The sequence below is a fragment of the Aptenodytes patagonicus genome, chromosome 6, assembly GCF_965638725.1.
Source record: "Aptenodytes patagonicus chromosome 6, bAptPat1.pri.cur, whole genome shotgun sequence".
Taxonomy (NCBI): Eukaryota; Metazoa; Chordata; class Aves; order Sphenisciformes; family Spheniscidae; genus Aptenodytes; species Aptenodytes patagonicus.
In genome coordinates this window covers 49,824,254-49,845,605 of record NC_134954.1, presented here as the reverse complement: position 1 = coordinate 49,845,605, position 21,352 = coordinate 49,824,254, and the positions used below count along the sequence as shown (strand labels likewise).

The 21,352-nt window shown below is 37.5% G+C and overlaps 1 protein-coding gene across 5 annotated transcripts in view; it reads left to right on the top strand.

Moving 5' to 3' along the window:
- The window catches only part of OSBPL6 (oxysterol binding protein like 6), a 99,191-nt gene that overhangs the window by 61,927 nt on the left and 15,912 nt on the right, over positions 1-21,352 (top strand). For 2 of the 5 annotated variants that reach the window (XM_076342531.1, XM_076342529.1), the window contains exons 4-13: positions 2,114-2,236; positions 5,658-5,711; positions 6,431-6,544; positions 6,663-6,827; positions 7,356-7,488; positions 7,924-8,027; positions 8,967-9,059; positions 13,844-13,918; positions 18,167-18,332; positions 19,289-19,419. In XM_076342531.1, the coding sequence (XP_076198646.1) occupies positions 2,114-2,236; positions 5,658-5,711; positions 6,431-6,544; positions 6,663-6,827; positions 7,356-7,488; positions 7,924-8,027; positions 8,967-9,059; positions 13,844-13,918; positions 18,167-18,332; positions 19,289-19,419 (1,158 nt within the window). The remainder of the gene's footprint in view (positions 1-2,113; positions 2,237-5,657; positions 5,712-6,430; positions 6,545-6,662; positions 6,828-7,355; positions 7,489-7,923; positions 8,028-8,966; positions 9,060-13,843; positions 13,919-18,166; positions 18,333-19,288; positions 19,420-21,352) is intronic. The other 3 variants (XM_076342533.1, XM_076342530.1, XM_076342532.1) reach the window with 2 other exon arrangements.

Genomic DNA, 21,352 nt, shown 5'->3' with positions numbered 1-21,352 from the left:
GATGAGGCACAGTTAGGATTGTTAGGATGGTTTTAAGAACAGCTTGTAGCACTGGTGCAGCAGAAGACAGGTATCCACATTGCACTGAATAATTGCTCGTTTTGTCCTTCTGTATCAGGCCTTTTGTTTAAATGAATAGCTATATGAGACTGTGTGATTTCTAGTTGAGAAGTAATCAATACTGATGTTATCTAGTAGATAAAAGACTTATGCCTGCAGCTGATCTTCTAAAGGAGAAATCAATATAGTGAAGAATCAATTGGCAGACTTGCGGAGAGAGATTCTCTGCTCACCCCAGGGGACTCATAGTTTAATTTGCCCCCCTCAAGTGCCAGGTGCTTCTCTGTAGAGAAAAAATAATGCATATGTGCTTCCCTCTACAATAGTGGAAATAAAATATCCAAGCAAAACACAGGGAAGTAAAAAAGGTGGGTTTTGAGCATGGCGTTTACAGGTGCTGGGATAGTTCCAGTTTATAGTTACGCAGGGAAAACTAAACTGAGTAAACATTTCTATTAAAATTTACTGCAGTATGTATTATTTGGGATAGAGCTTTTCACCTTTGTCAAAATAACAAGACCTTATTGCAAATTGTACATTTTAAATTTGCTGTTACTTTTGAAATTGTATTTTCATAATAGTAATGTTAATGTTATCAGGGCTGTGTAACTTACTTGGAGGTGTTACGAAAGACTGACAGTGCTCGGCTTTGAACAGTTTTGTGGGAAATGGAGGAGACTTTTTTTTTTCGCTTTAAATGTTTGACACGGTATGACCTCCTTCGTCTCTCGATAACTTTTCATAACATTGCTGGGAGTTGTGACAGATCAGCTGAGAAAATGCAAATTTACAACTTTGTAGGATACAATTAGTAAAATAGAGTCTTAATGAGCAGGCAGTAGGAGATTTTTAAATTGGTACAGAATTTTGTTGATTACAGTAGTAGCAAGAGGATAGAAATAAAGGCATGACTTTTTTCACTTTAAAAATATTGTTCTTTAGCTGTTCACTATGGTATATTATGTCTGGCTTGAGTTGTACAAGTCGTCATGCATAAGAAGCGGTATGTACAAGAAATAAGCTTTAATTGGCTCCCTGAAAGGCATACAGCTGGTTGTATCTGAAATGATACAGTTCCTATTCTTTTCTCTAGAGAGAAAATTTGTTAGCTTTCCAATAAATTTCTCTTAATACAGTGAAAATGAATGCAGGAAAAATTTTAAAAAATTAATTTCCTTTTGCAGGTTTCTAAAGACACAATTAGCCTGTGATACTGTCATAAAATGCCTTTGAAGACAAGAGCTAGCTACATTCAAAACCAACAACAAATCAACCTCTTCTGCTTGTTTTTCTGATTTTAAGGAAAAATTAGAGTATCCAGAATCAATGTAACTTGTACTTTAACGATTAGAAAATTTATAATTTTTTTATGATCAGGGAATACCACAAAGGGCACTGTTAATATATGCCCATATATTTAACAGTATGGTTTCTTCCTCATTTCATCTCACGATCCCATCTTTTTTTAGAGAAGGAATACTCTGAGTAAAGGTACATTTTTAACATGCAGATTCTGCCCATACCCCACTTGCAAAATCTCTTTAGTCCTTTCAGTTCTTACAGTACAGTGCTAATTTGTGGGGTGCCTTCTGGATAGACTTAAGAGGTCAGAGCCACCTGCACTTTTACATCATTACCTCCAGTAGCAGTTCTGACCTTTCTTATACTCAGCCACAATTTGATCCTGTTTTCATGTATTTGGATGTATTTATTTCATTGGGATGCCGTCCTTGTTGTGAACAGCACATCCAGACCCACCCTTAGATTGTCGTTCAGTTACAGTGTCAGACTTTTTTAAAAGCTTCAACTTCCTTTTAGTTATCTGGTAAGGGTTAGACTTTCAAAAATATTCATATTCAGTAGTTTTAAATGAGATACAGCCGGACATAATACAGTGACCATGTAGTTTGTTACCTAAATAGGCTGATTTAAAAGCCTAGCCCTCCTTTACTCTTTGTCTTGCACTGGAGAATTTGTGCTGCATATAAGTGCAATATTTCATCATGTGTGTGCACAGTTAATTAGTCAATGTGTCTTCATACTTTTTCACCAGGAACCTGACAGCTGGGAAATCATAGAGGGTCTGAAAATAGGCCAGACCAATGTCCAGAAGCCAGACAAACATGAAGGTTTCATGCTGAAAAAGAGAAAATGGCCTTTAAAAGGTTGGCACAAGGTAAATGTCTCATAAAACAGTCAAAAGATTATTACCTCATTTTATGAGTTGGGATTTTTTGTCTAGAGGAAATTAAGATGTCAAATAAATGCCCAGGATTTTGGTGTATGACTTTTTCTTCAAGTTGTGTAAAGTATTAGTTTGCACACACAGCTCATGGCTTCCAAATTGCAGTGCCTGCTGCCTAATGTTGTATTCAAAATCCAGGCGGAAGTTGTAAATAATGCAGCAGATGCCTTATGGTTTAAGAGGTTTAATCAATATCCCTTTCGTTCTTTCCAATGTATTATAACAAAATGTAGCCATGTACTGTAAGATTGCATTGAGTTTACATTAAAGTACACAGGACTTCATGATAGCAGAGAAGAGCTGAGGGGCTTTTGTATGGACCCAAGGTGTTCGTACAGGAGAGCGTTCCCCTTCAGGTGTGCTGACTGGGCAGACTTGCTCAGCTTTGTCCCTGAATTTTGTTTGTCTTCTTGATTGCAGTCTTCTGTGTGGTTGTGCAGTGGGACTATGCACTTTTGCCATTAGATGTCTCAATTTAAAAAAACAAAACAAATCACCCCCAAACTCAGCCCCATATCTCCTGTTTCTATTTAGTTAATTTGGAGACATTTCTCCATGCTTAGTTCTACCTTTTGTTAGCCCTAAACCTGGTGCTCTTTTGTCTGTATTTTATACCATAATAATTACATTTTTTCCCCCTTTTTTAGCAAAAAGTTGTGTGGTATTCATCTTTTAGGCTCACCCGCCTTTTTGTAGCTGAGGCTACTTGAAGCAGGATAATTTTTTAGGACAGAATGCATTTTACTGCAAAGGATAGTGAAACCATTTGTTATGCATGGCGTTTTTTTCTGGGAAAGCATTAACGTTGTTTTTTTGCTAAATACTGTGGGACTTACTCACGTCTGAGTCCAAATGCAGTCCATACTATATAAACTACACTTTTTTCTAATTTCACTGTTCTTTCTGAAAGTTACACAAACTTATACATATGCCTGCCACCCTTTTTTGTGCATGCCTATCTACCTTAGATTTTTTGGTTTTGTTTTACTTAACTAGAGTTTGTAGTTTCAGCAACCAAATACATACGCACTACTTGAATTTAGTCTAGGGGGATTAAAGGATTTCAAACTGACGTACCTGAAACACTGAAAGAACAGAAAAGGAGACCTTATTTAAAAAAAACATAAACCACAAACAAGCATACCAAAAAACCCCCAAACAAACAAACCCACAACAAACCACCCCCAACCCCCCAAAAAACCAAAACAATTAATCAGATGTATAAGAACATGTGGGATAACCCACTGCTTCCACTCCTTTAAAATACATTATCTTAATGTGTTGTTTCTTGGACAAGTGTCTGTTTTGGTAAGGAACTTTATAGGAGAGCAAGGGGAGTCCAACTTTCACAGTTCTATAAAGGAGATCACTATTGATGATCTGTTTTTCATGCTGACTTTAGAGCAGTTACCTGTGTAAATAATTTTTAATGTGATTAAGAGCTTCACAGTTCAGCATCCCCCTCTACTCTGCCTTACATTTCACCTAAGGATCTATGCTGAACTTATGTTTCGAAACTGTGGATTGGTTAATAAGTTTCTTTTTTTTTTTTTCAACTGCTGCCTTGATACCCTGCAGTTTCCGTAACAGTACTTTGTGCTGAGAACCCAGTGAGGAATTCCAGAGACACTAATTGTAGCATGTGCTGTGTTAGTGTTCTGCTAGCAAAGCCATAGCATCCTCTGTCTATTGAACATTGCATGTCATATTCTGACAGTTCTGAATGTGCTTTAGTAGTATACCAGGTATAATGTGTTCAACTTGGAGAGTAGCGTATCATTTTCTGAAGTGCAGTATGCTTTGGAATGAAACATGAGGAAAGGTCATTTTCTTTTGTGTGTGGAACTTAGAGAGTCAGAGCAGTATGAAATGAATATCATGTTCTTGTGAAGTCCATTAATGACCATACCTAGTAAAAAAAAAAAAAAAACACAGAACCAAAACCCCTCCTGTTGTTTTGACATCTTATTCAAGAAGTTACGTCTCCAGGAAAGCACTGTTTTCTTGCCCTGCGTGAGATATTGGTACCATCTGTTGTACGACTGACATAATTTCCAGAACCATCTTCAGGAGATATTTTTTGCCATCTAACTACTGACCCTGCTTGTAGTGTCGATTTAACAGGTTCACATAATGAAGACATTGTCCTTTCCTTCCATGTCAGACAGCTTAGAGAGTCTAGGACAATATTTTGCTGTGTTCTAGATTTTTAACATAAATTAGTGCTTTAGGTTAGACTAAAAATATGAATTAGTTTCTATTAATCAGCGTGTTTTGAAAGTTAGTGGTGGTAAACACAAGTTAGTGAATCTCATTTCAAGTCTAGGTTCCCTGCTAGGCTGCATCTTTATGCTGTGTGCCAAAGTCAATGCTTTGTCCAAAGCATTAGCAAATGTCCAAAGTTAGCAAGCCAAAGCAATGCTAACTTGTCTGCAATGCAGCTTGAGTGGTCTGGTACACACAAGCTAGGGCAACTTTAATTGCAGGAGAAACACATTGTGAATAGGGGATTCTGCTCTCTGCTCTAAGTAAGAGCCGCTCAGCAAAATAAAGGTGTAGCAATGGCACAGAGAGGCATCGTCAGGTTAGCCTAGCCCTGGTGACTATGTCAATGAAGATACAGTGGCTCACACCGTATCCATGACTAACACCCAAACATAAGCCCTCCCATGACCTGGGTATGTTGCTGGGAATGCTGTAATATTTACACTTGTACTAATACCTATTTTAGCTAGATTACAGCTAGAAAAGGTATAATCAGCACGAATTACAATCTCATCTTTACCTCACTGCATAGAGGTCTGCCATGAGGCACAAAATTTTGAATGGTAGAGCAGTGTCTCACAGCCTGAATTTTCTTCCCAGCTGGCGATCAAGGAGACCACAAGAACATTCATATGTGGGTTTTCCTTTTGGGATGTAGATCTTGTGCTAGGAAAAACTTTTCAGTTTCTGGACAGGGAAGGTAGGTTGTTAATTTGAAATGTAACCAGCTTCTGTGGGAAGAAAAACAGGAAGAAACAGACATACATAACTCTTTTGGCCTACAGCGTCTTTCTTACAGAGTTGATTGAATTGGCTGGAAAACTGAAAAAATACCCTTCATTATCAAGGTTTGTTAAGTTAAACCTAGGACATAATGTTGAAGAAAGAAAATCTAGTTTTTCTTGCTTAGAAGATAATTGTGAAAAAAACAAGCAAGAAAATTATTCAATACTGTATTTATCCTCTCTTTCCAACCCACAAACATTAATTGCTACAGAGTGATCCTTTTCTTTTGCAGTTGAATTATTGTACACAGTTTAAATTGCATCTGCTTATTAAGAAAGGTGTTGTTTTTTTTTTCTTTTAGAGGTTTTTTGTCCTGGATAATGGAATGTTGAAATATTCAAAGTCACCAATTGATGTAAGTAAAGTTGAAGACCGTTTTTAAATTTGTATTGGAATTCAGCCTGCCAGGGTGATTAAATCTCATACTCACTCTAGGCATATTTATGACAGCGCACACATGAAAGTTGTTGATGGATTCAAAGAGAGATCTGTATATGGAAAGCATGTAAGGTTTTGGTTGAGTTCTGTCCTCAAGAATTCTACCTTTTCTTACTTCTGTGAAAATAAAAACTACATTACTTGAAGTAGTTTATTTAAAAAAGGTGCTTGAGAGATTAGCCTGACCATGTATCTATCTTTTTCAATTTTTATGTCACTCAGAGCTGATTATTCTGAGATATGTGGATAGGACAGAGAGTGATTACAATGTACTCAAGAGATATAAAGGGTAGCATTAAATTAGTTAGATCTCATACCAATGACTATCAAGCGGTAGCAGCAGGGAGCTGAGTACTGTCTAATTTTCTCTGCTTCTCACTTACCTGTAGCTGTCTACTGGTGTGAACCAACACACTTTAACTTTAGAGTTGGCTCTGCACTGAGCACTTCTTGGGAGATACTTTGTCTATAAATATAGTAAGTGGTTAGTCTGACTACAAGTTTTGTTTTTTAATATGGCTTTATATTAAAATGTTCATAAAATGGGAAACCATTTCAGGACCAGATATTTTTCTGTTAAATATAGTGAAGACGTGCGTGATACTACCAATTTCTTACCCTGCTTTTTGATTTTAGATACAGAAAGGCAAAGTCCATGGGAGCATTGATGTTGGTTTATCAGTTATGTCTATAAAAAAGAAGGCTCGTAGAATAGATCTCGACACAGAAGAACACATCTATCATCTGAAGGTAAATGTGGCGCAAATACTTATTTGCTTTTCATCCACAGTGGAAATAAATAAAACTGTAAAAGGTGTGCAGAGAAGTAGTATTTTGAATGCTTTCTTGATAGTGAACTTGTTTCTAGGTGAAGTCTCAGGATTCATTTGATGCATGGGTTTCAAAATTACGCCACCACCGGTTGTACCGTCAGAATGAGATTGTGAGATCTCCGAGAGATGCTAGCTTTCATATATTCCCTTCAGCCTCTACTACAGAGTCTTCACCAGCTGCTAATGTGTCAGATGGAAAGGTATGTAGTGTTCTTTTGCTGAAAACTCATGCCTGCTGGGCTTGCTTACGGGCAGTTTCAGTGGGCTCTGCTTGTAATGCCAAGAGAGGAGTTTCCACTGTGGGAACCAATGGCCAGCAAAAAGCTGTGAGTGTGTGCAGCTGAGACTGTCTAATTTAGCCTTACTGCAGCCTTCATTAATGGGCTGCTGTAGAGATCTTGCAAAGAATTCACCGTCCCCAGAACAATTTGCACTTGCCTTTGTCATCAGGGATAAATCTGTCTCGTTACTGTTTGATAATGCTCTTCCTTTTAAACAACAGCTTTTCTAACTGGTGGTTAGCAAACACAGTTTGCTTATGAGGTTCTTGGTTTGGTTCTCCAACGTGCTGTTCAGAAAAATCTGCATCTTGGGGAACTATATAGTCAAATCACAGATGTCACTGAAATCACAATGCATATTTTATTTTCTTATTCTGAAGTACTATGGTGATTACACTGACTGAGCAACATAGCAACAGTAAATTTAAGCATTTTATTATGCCTTAGGTGCAACAAAATAGCTTCCCCTGGCAGTCTCCTATACCTTGCAGTAACAGCCTTCCTGCCACCTGCACTACTGGTCAGAGTAAAGTAGCAGCCTGGTTGCAGGACTCTGAAGAGATGGACAGATGTGCAGAAGGTTAGTCTTTACCATTTCATGCCTTGTTCTTTCAGCAAAACTTCTTGTTGATATGAAATAAGAAACAGTCAGTAAAGTGGTTAAGTTGCATCTTTACATGCACAGGAAGTAGCTCTTCAGGTCTTGTAGTGGGAACTTCCCTCTCTGCATGTTTTGGGATGTTGCTTTTAAAATTTATCTTAATAATCTGTATTATCTTAATGGATATCATTGTTAAAATATGACCAGCTTTTGAGGTCCAGACTTGTTGGCGACTCCCATAGAAATAACAAGTGATCAACATCTCTGAAAATAAAGCTTTTACTTAGATGCCTTACTACTAGGAGTTTGGACATTTAACTTTTATAAGCAATAAAGTGCCAATGATGGACATCATGGCAAAAAAAAAAAGGTCAAACTGAAGCACCTAATGTATTTTCGTTTTACATCTGTTAGATCTTGCTCATTGTCAGTCAAACCTTGTGGAACTCAGTAAACTTCTTCAAAATTTAGAAATACTACAGAGAACTCAGTCAGCGCCAAATTTCACAGACATGCAGGTAAATATGCTTGAACATAAATCATCACGCTGAAACATTTGTTCTTTGTGTTAAGAGAAATATAGAGATGTCTGTTAACTCAGAATGATTTTCTGAAATCATAGTAACTCTTGGATGAAAGGTTTATCTTACATGTTAATATTGTGTAATAATGTGTAAACAAATAATTGTGTAATTATGTGTAAACAAATAATTAAGACTTATTTGAGTCAAAGAGGACGAATCAAATGATTAAGTCATTTGCAAAGCAAAACTAAGAACTGTTACAATTGAAATACATGTATACATTGAAATGGTATTTAAGGAGTTTTTGTTGTGCTGAGTAAGATATCATTTTAAGTTTTTAAGAAGTGGAGACGCAAAGACCCTCAAAGATGAAGTTGCATGCTCTAGAAAAGAGGGTATAGTACAAAGGTCCCAAGGGTTGGACCATTTCCCAGTTCAGGGTGAGTTTTTCTCTTGTCCACAAGGAAGCAACAGCGGATCCTAAATCCTAAATACTTTCTTCCATTTTTCACTTAGTCCCCTTGAGTACACAAATCTCCCAGTGGTGTTGGTGAGTTGGGAAGTCTAGTTCCAATGAGGTAATGAGACTTAACATTGATTTCAGGAAGAGGTGAACTCTACGTTTCTCTGAGTCGTACCAGAATAGAAATCCATGAGGATTTCAAGATCTGGTCCTAAATATTGTGCACTCATGAAGAAAGTATACCAGTAGTTTTGCTAAAGGAGCTAAATATGCCATGTGTTTATAGAAGTGTAGGGGTAGCTACAGCTGGTCACTGCTATAGTTGAGGGCCCTGGCAGTGGCATTCTTCTCCTTGCTTTCTAATTTGTAGATGCTTAAAGCTACAATTCTTTACTAACTTGCTGTACTGTCTGTGTTGCTTGTGTCAACTTAATAGTACTTTGTCGCTTTTAACTATTTGTGTAATGTAGGCTAACTGTGTAGATATTTCAAAGAAAGACAAGCGGGTCACGAGACGATGGAGAACAAAAAGTGTCAGCAAAGATGCAAAAATTCAACTTCAGGTACTGAATGCACAATGTTTTACTTTTCACTGTACTTTTAGATTAACTTTTAAGCATGAAATGATGTATTAGCTGAAAATAGGAAGTCAATGTACTGTCTCTTATGTTCCTGATGAAGTAAATTAAATCTCAGTTTGTTGTTTAAAACCTAGAGAAGATAGAAAAGTATTGATTTTACTTTCATTCATATGAAAACATTGCCATCTAGGGAAAGGAGTGGGATCTGAATACTAGTCAATTAAGGTACAAAAAAGGCAATATGCATGCAGCACATGGGGATACTGATATGCTATCTCAAACTTGCCAAGAAGGGCAGTTGAACAGGTGACATCAAGCTAAAAGCAGAAAACATGAACGAAATGCTAAACACACCAGTTGTCTCTGTCAAGACCCATACTAGGAATGTTACTAACGAGAAGTATTTTTGCAAGCCTTCTCTTATGGAAAAGGCTAGTATGGGAACAAACTGAATAAACCAAAGAATAAATTACATGAAGAAAGAATTTACCCTATCCTGCCTTAGAGCTGAAAAGTAAAAGCACAGAAATAAGCATAATACGCTTGTAATACTGCTAGATCCAGGATGTCTTATTGTGTTTTGCCGGACGTAGTTGTGTGTTTTGAGGCCTAATCCAAAACCTAGTATTTTTTATAATTGAGCAACTGATAATGAAGACTATATTCAACTGACTTCCAGAGCTAACAATTACCACTGTGCTGTCTGCTACGGGATAAATAAATGTCAGCAACTTTTGATCCATTTAAATTCCTTGAAATTCATGCAAACTTTGAAAGCTTTTAATATGTCCCCTAGAGGCACAATAAGGAGTTTTCTGTGACTCATTTAAGATTAATAATCTTAAAGAAAGAAGAAATTGTAGTTGCATCAGCTTTCTCATTGCAGCTGTTGTACACGATTTTTCTTTCTACCTGGTATACTAGATAAATCACAATAGGTTGAACAATGAAGCATCTGTTAGGATTAAAAAGGTTTATTAACAGAGGAATTTTGGTGATTGATGTCATGTCCTATTACGTGCATTTGAAGGATCACTGTGTTTCCCTGCTGCAGCATAACATAGGCAAATAAAAATATCAGGAAAATGGATGCAAGTACTTGGTGCCTATGAAGAGACAGAGTCAACACTGCATGTTCTTCTTTCATGCCACAGTGGTCTCAGAAAAATTCCTTTCCACAACAATGATGAAAAAATGATGAAAGCAGTCAATGTATGATGATTTAGGGTGGGTCAGGAGGAATTACAAGCTGTTCCTGTGTTGCCTGCACTTTGCCAAAGTGGCACTGGTCTGGGCTTCCATCATTTTGGCACCTGACTCTCAAACTGTTTGTGGCTTGGCAGGACTTGTGCCTCAGCTCCTGAAATTCTCAAATACGGTCAGTTTGCAGGTTCCCCTGAGAGAGTTTGTGTGCATAGCACTGCTCTACATGGGTCTGTCACTTCTGGGTCGATAATGAACTCTGTCTAACCTGAGTCAGCATTAACTCCTGGCAAGCTTAATGCTGGAAACGTAAAGCTTATTTTGTTTGAGCAAAGCATTAAGTTATTGATGACTGATTAATAAATTAATTTGTAGTGAAACAGAAACAGTAAAATTATTCGAAATCATATGGAAGATGAAGACTCCTTTTTGGCTGCTCCATTATCTTGCCTAGTTTGATGGGCTCAACACATTATTTATTCTTTCAAGGGCTGTCCTGTCCCATGAATGGTCTAAAGCTGTGGTTTGTGGAAGATGGCCTCACTCTGACTCATTGTGTTATTCCTAATTTGCTCATGTTGCCGTTCCACTAAAATGTGGATTTCCTCCCATGCCTAGGTGCTTTTTAAGCTTACAGTCCCATTTTGTTCTTCTGTTAGCCATTCCTTCTAGCTTCATTGGCCTTGGTAATTTTTTTTCAAGACTACTACAACTCTTTACAAACTGTTTATCAGGGCATCCAATACTGAGAATCACTTTGTCTAATTTGTGATCGTTTCTTCATGGTGCCTACACATGATTTGCTATTAAATGGTTGACATTTGGTACTAAGAAAACTGCTGTTGTCCTTTTCCTTTCCCTGTGCCTCCATACATCTCATTAGTTTTAGGGGATAATGCTAATACTAACATACTAACTTTAAGCTAGTTGCACTATCATATGATGTTGAGAACTGTCCTTCCGGGGAACATAAAAATTAGGGAGCTCTATATACAGGTGTCTTGTTCATGAGTAATAGGGAACGAGGGTGTAATTTTTGCTAGCTCAGCATCTGCTGCATAAGATGCAAGGAGAGAATTCTCCCATCCAGATTTTGTATTGTACTCGTTACCAGTTTTTTGTTACTAAGATAGCTTTGGTTGTATTCCTGCTAACACATTCTGCAATATGAATGCTAGTGTATAATGTCTTTAAAACATACTTTTTCTTGTAAGAAAAGCTGCTTGCTTTGTTTCTTGGAAATATCTATTTACCAATTAGGTATACCAGTTCTGTATGCAGTTAACTTTGCTCACACAGCTAATCCCAGTGACTAGAGTGGGGTTACTCCCCGAAGTAAAATTGAGCGTAATGTGTGTATACATTTGCAGGTTTGGGAGTTTAGTATTGCTAAATTGTTTAGAATTAACAGCTTAATTTACAGGCCTTTACTCAAGAGTAATACATGGACTGCTTCTCTGAAGAAAGATTGCTTTTATGAAGGAGGTTTATTTTGTTTTTAAAAAGCCTATTTAAAGTCTTATGAAAATGACCTGCAACAACAGGTTAGTTGACCTGTATTCATTCATTTTACAAATGATGCTTTTGTACAAAAAATGAGTTGGGGGTTCCCCCCCCCCCCCCACCTTGGGTAAAAGACTAATTTGTCATTCTCATGACAATCTAAAGATCTTCAAAAGAAGAAAAAAAAATATTGCCGAAAAGCAATAAAATGAACTAACGTTAATTGAATTTCCTTCAAAAGCTCAGAATTGTGAAGTTCCAAGACTGATTTTTTTTTTTTTTTTTTGGGGGGGGGGGGCGGGCGGGCAGGGAGTAGTTTAGTAGAGACTGTATAGTATGGAGCAACCTGAAAAGTCATCTTGCTCTGCTGAGGGTTTCAGCTCAAAAATGAAACCAGACCCAAAGACTGGCTTATTACCTTTTCCCTTAAGTAAGTATTTCTTTATATCGTAACTCAGATTATGATGTCACTTTCTATTGTGTTGAGGGGAGTGTGTAGTTCTGCAGAGCTCATTGTTCCCATTTTAATAATGTATACCTGCATTCATAATCTTGCAGTTATATATATATTTGTGCATATCTCTCTGTACGTGTATATATTTATATACGTCCCTATTAGTTAAACAAGAATATTCTTCCAAACTCTTATTCACAGGATAGACATACTTCTGTAGCGCACAAAGAGCTTTACATTATGCATATGATGCGTTCTCTGCTTTAACAAAGTTTGTACTCTGTATTTTAGAGGTTATCTACGTGTTTTTTAATGTTAGAATTTCATAAAATATTACAAAGCAAGGCTTCTCTTACTGTGATCATTAGACAACCCTTCCATTGTCAGTAACACTGCCACTAACATCAGCCAGAGGGTGAAGGGTATGGCCATTCTCAGATGCAGCAACCCTACCAGCGGGAATGTTACAGGGGCAAGACACTTCAGCTAATAATTGAACTACAATATCCTGTTCTTCAGCATGGTGTCCATGTACCAATCTATACCATTGTTATTTATATGGCACCCAGGCTGCTTTCAGAAAAAGTAAAAATGTATATAGATTTAAAAATACTGAAGTGGCTATAGGTGAAGATATAGGGGAAGAAAAATGTAAAGGGATTGAAAATTGTTTTCTAAAAGCAGAAAGGTGGCTTTTCTAGTCTTCTAAAATCTTAAAATGGCTTCAAAATAATGACATTTTGATTAGACATTAAATAGAAGGACTTTATGATAGGTGTGGAGCTCCTCTGCATTAGACAATTACTTGTTTGACTTTAATGTACCGTGATGAATTTTTAATAAAAGTAAAATAAAAGTGAAATTAAACAGGATGAGGCTACAGGTTAGGCATGCAGAAAAGGAAGTAGTTGTTGGAATACTTAGTTTTCATTTGTGCTGCTTTATCTGAGGTTTTGCATTGCTTTGGAAGCCAAGCCTTCAGTAATGCACGGGAGAAGCAGTTGGAACTCAAAAAAGTGGTGTGTGGAGAAAATGAACAGATAGGCTCAAGGATGGGCATGGAAATGCTAGAGCTGTGCACAGGAGTGTTTACATAAGCAAACTTACTATAACATACACACTGAACAGTTTTACCATTGAGATGCATGCATCTTCAATGACCACAGTTCATACACTTCCACTAATGCAAAGTGACCTCTTTCAGAATTCATCTTCTAGATGGTCAAGTGACCCCCAGAAGGAGTTTGGGTTTTGTGTTTTCTGCCATGCCATAGCATCCTTTTTGTTTTCTTATTCCATAATTGCCTTATGACTCTGAATGGCAATGCTAATAGAAATTTTTTTTTTTTGTAGTCTTAGTGAGTGCACTGCGGTCCAACTCATCTGGAGATAATTTTAGTGAAGTATCTAGCTTTTTCATGTCTCTGGCATACACAACTGAAAACATGGGACGTCCTCAGAATGTGTAGGCCATAAGAGTTAACAAAATTGAAATCCATTTAAAGACTCTCCCTCTCCCTTTTCTGATCACCTTTCACCTTCCTGTGTCCCATCACCCCTTCCCTTCTCTTTCTCTACTTCCTTCTCTTCTTGCATTCACTGTCAGGAAGGGCCGGCACCGAAGGGCCAGTTCAGCACAACACGACGCCGGCAGAGACTAGCAGCTGCAGTGGCTACAACAGTGAGTGGATTTAAAAATCAAGGGATAGCTCTAAAGATGGGAAGCTGTGTAACTTGAATGTGTAATAAGCTTATGAAAATGTTTCTTGCACTTTTTGGAGGTGTCCATGCTACCCATTTTCAGCTGAGTTTCTTAGAAGTGGTCAGGCCTGACACAAATTAATTCCATAAATGTGGGTCTGAGCTTGTTTACATGGCACATGTCCCTCCTCCTTTATTCAAGTGCAAGTGACGGTTAGACGCAGGCCCTGTGCTATTTGAACGTCTTTGACATACTCTGCTATATACTATACAAAATGGAAAGAAATGATCAAATTCTGTTAAAAGATTCTCATGACAGCCTATAGCAAGACAGCAGAACCAAGGAGATTTGTTACCAACAACCATGGAATTATAAAATTTCCTGATTTTTTTTTTTTTTTAAAGTAGTATAAGGTTAGCCTTTTCATTTGAGACACTTTCTGTTTACATTCCATTATCCCAAAAAGTCATATTACTACCTCTACTGTCTGTATTTAGTTTTGCTAATTCTCTAAGTCTTCGCCACAAAATCTGGAGCTATGAAATCAACACAGGGGCTGGGAATTGGGAGGGGGAAGCGCTGTTTGTGAAATCAAATTAGCATCAAAAGGATATCTTCAGTGCTGCTTTATCAGGAAAGCACTTATTAGGAATGCACGATATAGACATTAGTACTAATCCATCAACTGAGTAGTACAACATGTAGATAGGGAAGACTCTATGCAGCCAAAGATTGAAGTGAGCTTTAAACGCATACCCCTTACCTAGCCCAAGCAGTGAATGTCTTCTCCAGGCTAAAGTATTCCAGGGTCGGCTGCTCCAGCCCATAGCTAAAATCCCCTAGATCAGACATAGCTTCTGCTTAAGCCTGAATACCTTGAGCTCCTGCTACCTGAACCACAAAACTCAGTTACTGTTAGGCCCTCCTAAAAAGCATGAGACATATCTGTGTTTCTCCAGTTTCCAAATTAACTCATCTAAATTTAATCCCCCGTAATCAGTTGATGCTGAATGCTGTGCTCAATAATTGATTGATATTCTGACCTCATTGGTCTGCCTGCCTAGCAGAGAAATCAACCCGCTTCTCAGTTTATGTGCCTGAGCACTGTCAGTGGGAGGCTCTAACCAGTAGGTTCAGCAGTAGTTAAACAGCATTGGCAAGAGCTGTACCAAGGAGTGCTTAAGTGGAGCAAACACAGCTGGACTTAGATTGCAAGGCAGTAGGAGTCCAGGGAATCGCTGAGTTGTTACCTGCAGCTGAAGTGAGGGCCTGTTGAGGGACATCTTGGAGGAGCTGGAAAAAGTGCAGGACAAAAGAAAACTAGAGGCACCAAACTGACTCTGCAGCTGTTGCAGTGGTTGTGGCAATGGCCCGTTCTTCCTGGCTGATGTACCAAAGTGCTTGTCTCTCCCAGACAGTGAAGCTTTGTGTATAGACTGAGGGATACAGAATTACATCAGTTAAATGCATGGCAGAAAGAGGAGGTTTTCCTTACAACCCACTCTACCAGGAACAGTCTGTTCCTACATGAACACGTAATTCTGAAGAAGGTGATGGATGAGTGGATATTATGCCCCTGGCATAAAGCAAAAAGTCAGGACAATGTACATCTGAGGTCATGTCTAGAAGAGTGTGTGTATGAAGGAAAGCAGAGTGATGCATCAAGAAGCTAAATATTTTTAAAAAAACCTCCAAAACAACAACAAAAAATCAACCATAAAAAGAATGGATTATAAAGTCAGAATTGTCATCATGGATATAGACAGCAAGCACAGCAGTGAAAGGAAAAAAGGGGAAGAGAAGTACGTTGGCAGTGTTTCTTGGACTGTTGCCTATTCAAGAGAATGAAAGAGTTTGTTCAATGTGGATTTTTTCATCTGTTGTGGACAGTAGCTTGGAAACTTTTCTAAAAGATGCCTATGAGGAGAGTTCATGTCAGTCAACAGTTCAATATTTTTGGTTCTCGTATTTAAAGCAGTTGGCAAAGCAGCTACTTGTCATGTGAATGTATATTTCTTGCAAGCAGTGTGACAGTATTTGTAGAACATGTAAATGCTGTTTCTAGGACATACTTTAAAATGTTACTTTTCCAATAAACCTCACTGCAGAAACATTGCTTTTCAGCCTGGCCAGCTGAGGTATGAGGCAGAAATGATGGATCTAAAACAGGTCTCTTCAGCTAGGTTCATCACAAAGTGACTAAAGACCCCCCCTCATGTGTGGGCAGCCTGCCTGCAGCTCTGCCAGTCTGTGTGGGGCTGGGGCAATCTGCCCCATCAACACAGGCATGTGGGGCTGTGGGGACTCTCCCTCAAGGTCCTGCATTATAGCTGGGATCAGCTTTCTTTCCTGCCTTCTGGATGGGCTTGAGGCTTGGGTACGTGCTCCCTGCGCACCCAGCTATCATGTAGCCACCTACTCTGTCCTCCTGGAGCAATTGAACCTTTGTGGTGCTCCCAGTCAGAAAGTTCTGGGAACATGCTCTCCGATTTAAGAAGTGAAAAGGTTTTGTAAAGGAAACTTGAAATTTACCTGCATTTAGTCACATTAGTCAATTAACCTAGTTTTGTTGGGCTGTTGAGAGAGGCAGTCTGGTACTCGTGAAGAAGATAATGGGGTAAATATCCAGTACGAATGGAAGGAATTTTTTCTACATCTCCTGTTAATGGAGTCTTCTTGATATGAGGCTAAAATGAGGTCCAATAAATACCCCTACTTTGTTGATATAGCTGGAAATCAAAATACATGAGAGAAGAGAATAAAGTTTATACTGGACAGGTACCATAGAGCTATTATTTTATGTGCTATATGTATCTGGAAATTGAGGAAGAACAGGATGGAAAATGGTGTTTTGCATAATACGCTTATGAGTGGAATGAGATGTGATGAATAGATCCAACAGGATTTTGAGGGTTTCATTGGGGAATCAGAAACCTAAAACATATATCAATGACAACTTTTACAGGGAGGGATTGATAAAACCATTCCCTGATCTAATCAAATAATAAGGTACCAATTTCAAATATTGACGGTAGTATAGAACTTACCTGTTGATAAAAATTCTTAGTAATATGACTTTTTATGTTATCTGCTGCTCTTTATCATGCCTTGGAAGACACATTTTATATTTTGGCCCCATTTTTCATATTTGAATAATTATATTGGGCTGCAGTGTGGAAATTCTTGATTTATGCATTTGATCAATATAATGAAATAAATTAGATTTAATGTGTTCAATGTGTTTAACAGTGCTTAATATTTAGGTAACAAAATGTAGTTCTGCATGCCTTTCCTTTGCATTTAAATTTGAAAATTGTGTTCTTGGTCTGATTTTTAGACATGTGTGTAAATGGTAAAATTAAAATAAAATACAACATACGGTCACACATACACATCGCATATATAACAGTGGTAGCCATACACTGCATATGTAGCATATAGGTAACTGTTCCGTACACATGATACATGTGTATATAACTTATAAAGATTTACATGTATATTTTTGTTACAGTACCTGAAAGGTATAGAAAGAGAAGTAGAAATGATAATAAACTAAATTCTTTGCTCCATCTTACTAAACCATGTTTCTCTGCATTTATTTGTGGTTCATATACTTAAATGTAAATCAGGTCGAGTTTTGATTTTTTTTTTTTTTTGGTTGTTGTTTATTTGTTTAGTTAGAAAGAATATAGAAAGACTATATGCTTTTTCCCTCTTCATAATTGCCAGTACAGTGAGTTTCAACTCAAGATTTACCAGTAGTTTTGAAAAACTTCAATGATATATTTGGTAATATTATATCCTATTTCTAGATCTGTGTAGGAACTTGCATACTTCGAATGTTGGTATTGTAACAAGAGTCATACTACATGTACTCTCAAATGTCCAAGTATAAAGCAGCATGTGTCATGGTTCAATTTTTCAGTCATCTTTTAAGCATTGGGAAATGGTCCATTTTTGTAAATGTTAGAATTGAAATGCTCCATCGTTAGCTGTTAGCTATGTATTTAGGCCTTCTTTTGTCTGTTGCAGTGAAAAATTTCAAGAGAATTCTGCATCGGCTGTGCTGAGATTTAGGAGAATAAAAAGTTACATGTTCACTCTTACCATGTTCTTCACATTGTGAACTAAGTATTTTGTTTTCAGAAGAAAACTGTATTTTGCTTCAACAGAGTCAAAAGGTTGGTTGCACCTTATACAATATTTCTTCACTGTTTCTCACTGTAGGTTCCTTTCAGTGCTACAATGTCACCTGTTCGACTGCATTCGTCCAATCCCAACCTTTGTGCCGACATCGAGTTTCAGACTCCCCCAAGCCACGTAACGGACCCTCTGGAGTGCTCTACTGAGTACATGAAGCTTCAAGAAGAATTCTGCCTGATGGCACAAAAAGGTAACTGGAAATGTCAAGCCTTTCCCTTATTGTACTTCTCTGTTGTGTTTCTTTACTGCCTTCACTTAGTTATGGCCAGGGCATTCATCTGCATTAGATGATATTGTGTAAGAATTTTTAGCTTGTCGGGTGGCTTACATAAAGACTACATGTATTATCCTTCTTACATTTTCCATGGATGTCATGAATGTAGAGATAGGTAAACTGTCTCATAAGAGATTTTTTTAGAAGTCTTCTGAACTACTTTCTGCATCTTGTAAATACGTGACTGAATTTGCAAACATTTTGTTTCTCAATAAAATGCTTTATTTCTCCCCAAAGATGAATCAGAATGTCACTTCTACATATAATGCTGTGCAATTCATTTTTGTGCAATGTTTTCTATGTCAGTAGCTTATTTCTAGAATGTACTTTACAAATACCATTTTATTGCCAATAAATGAATGGTCCTACAGACTGAAAAATACTATTTTTAAAAGGGTTTGTTATCAGTTTGCTATCTGTTATATAACAAACATAGGAAAAACGTGAGATTGATATCTTAAAAAATGTCAAAAACCTGTTTAAAGACCAAGTAATCCTCTTTATTAGTGCAATATTAAGTCTTAGCAGAACTGATTTTTTTGTTACTCTGAAAAGAAAAATAAAAAAACAGAAAGAAAAGAACACACATTGGACACAGGTTTTCCAAATATGCACCTTTCCCTACGTTCAGCACCAAGAATATGCTCAGATGATATATGTGTGAACACACAGCATGCACATTACAGCCTCAAGCTGTAAGTGTTTGTACTTAATTTGGCGTGGATTACTTGAAGTTCAGATCCTTGTTTCAAATTTTGTAATTGTGGGATGGCAATCTCACTCTGTCTTCATTGCTGAAATATTGTAATAGATGTCAATGTGCAATTCTGTAGCTGAGAAAACACTTGTTTTCTTTTTGTCTTTTTGCTTAGTGCATTCTCTTTTGAAGTCTGCCTTTAACAGCATAGCTATAGAGAAGGAGAAGCTTAAGCAGATTGTTTCAGAGCAGGATCTTACAGGCCACAATGCTCAAATAGCACACCTCAGACAGTCCCTCTCTCAGGTATGTTCTTGATTTGATTTCAAGCACATCTAGCTTGCCAGATGCACTATTTCTTTTGTATTGTGGCCATTTGCTGAGGTAGAAGGAGCCAAGAAAAAAACAAGTTTTTGACCAGAACTATGACATATGTTCTGTTATAACATAGGACTAACCTCAATGCATGTGGAGGCGAAGGATATAATTTGTTTGTGTAAGCATGTATCTGTTATCGTTTTCCAAAGTAAAGAAAAAGGATCAAATGTTTTTATACAAATGCTGAATATCTTTCCTGGAGCTGTTTCCAGCACAGCCAAGGAGATATTCTTGTTTTCCTAATTAAGTTTTAAATTTTGACTGTACATCTTCAGATTTGTTTTATATGTCCATGTCTCTAACTGCAAAAGGAATCATGGGTTACAAGATAATCATGGGTAAACTGGATTTTCAGATACACACCTGTTACTGTCCAGCATCTCTCCCACTTAAGCCAAAGGAAAAATTGTCATTGGCTTTAGTGGGGAAGAAGAGGTAAAGCAACAGTAAGTCCTCAGGTTGCAAAATAACTTGGATTTTTTAATTCATTGTCAAGGAAACATAAAAGCTTTTACTCTGAAGAATGGATTGGTGTGGAGTACTGCATCTGAAAAAAATGTGAGCAGAGGTTTAAAGGCAAGCAGAACTTCACCCAAATGTGTATATAATTTCATACACTTATTGTTATTGGGTTGGAGGTTTTTGCTATGAGATTAAAATTGATGCACAACATTTCTATAGATACAGATACATACCATGTTATGCAGATTGATTACTGTGTGTTGTAATAAAAAAAGATTAAGGACGAGAGATAAGGGTAACCATTTCTGGTTATTGATACAAATTTAACTAAGACCTGTGGTGACTTATTAGCAACTTGCATGAAATAGGTGATGATGTTTTCTTCTTGTTCCTGGCCTCCAGTGTCAGTCTAAAAGTCACTGTCACACAGTAGTTCATAGTCTCAATGGGGAATAAATAGAAATTTGACCTTAGTCAGATGGCTGGGTTTGACCAGTCTCATGACCAGGTTTGAGCAGTTTAAGAAGCTACTGCCAGGCTGCTGTTGGTCATCACCTTCCCTTCCTGGTAGATGGCAACTGTGAACATGCCCAGACCGTTTCAGAATAAAGCAAAATGGGGTAATTTAAACTGTTTAGTGGCAGTTTAAGCTAACCTATTTTACTTTGGTCCTACTTTGTTTCAGTACACTCATGCAATCTATTCCTGAGTCTGCACTAGGGGGAGGCAGAAGAAGATTCTTACTCCGTTATAACAGTCATTTTCTACTAAAACAGTATGTCTGTCTGTTGTTCTTTTCTATAATCCTCAGTACTGGGGATATATTAGGGTTAAGTCAGTTCATGTTCTAGGTATGTAACATATTACACTTCTTCTGGATTTCAGAATCTTGCACATGAGTTCTTTCTAGATAACAGACAATATGTATATATGCACCCAAATTTATAATCTAGGTTGGGCTTTAAAAAAGGAGAAAAATCAGCAGATACAAGACACCAGTTGAATTCTATTGGTATTTGTGACACTCTAATGGATCAGTAGTTTGAAATGAGTACACACATGCAAATATATCAAATTGACCTGGACGGGCAAACACCCAATGATACTAGCAATTATGTTGTTTTTGCTGGAAAGGAGGCAATTTCCTTTTGCAGGCTCTGAATGCTGATAACCTTCATTCAGAAAGGGCTGTATAGTTGTAAACCAAGAATTGCCTCTTTGGGCATTTTGCGGGTAGTTCCCATTTGTTGTTCTGCAGTTTCATTCTTTCTTGCTGCATTCACTCCCCATGTACATAATCCACCAGTATACCTGTCAAAGAGCTATCTGAAGAATTAAGGTAGAATGCCACTGTTACATTGTGGGAGAATATCTGTCCCCCCTGCCTCCTGAAAATCAC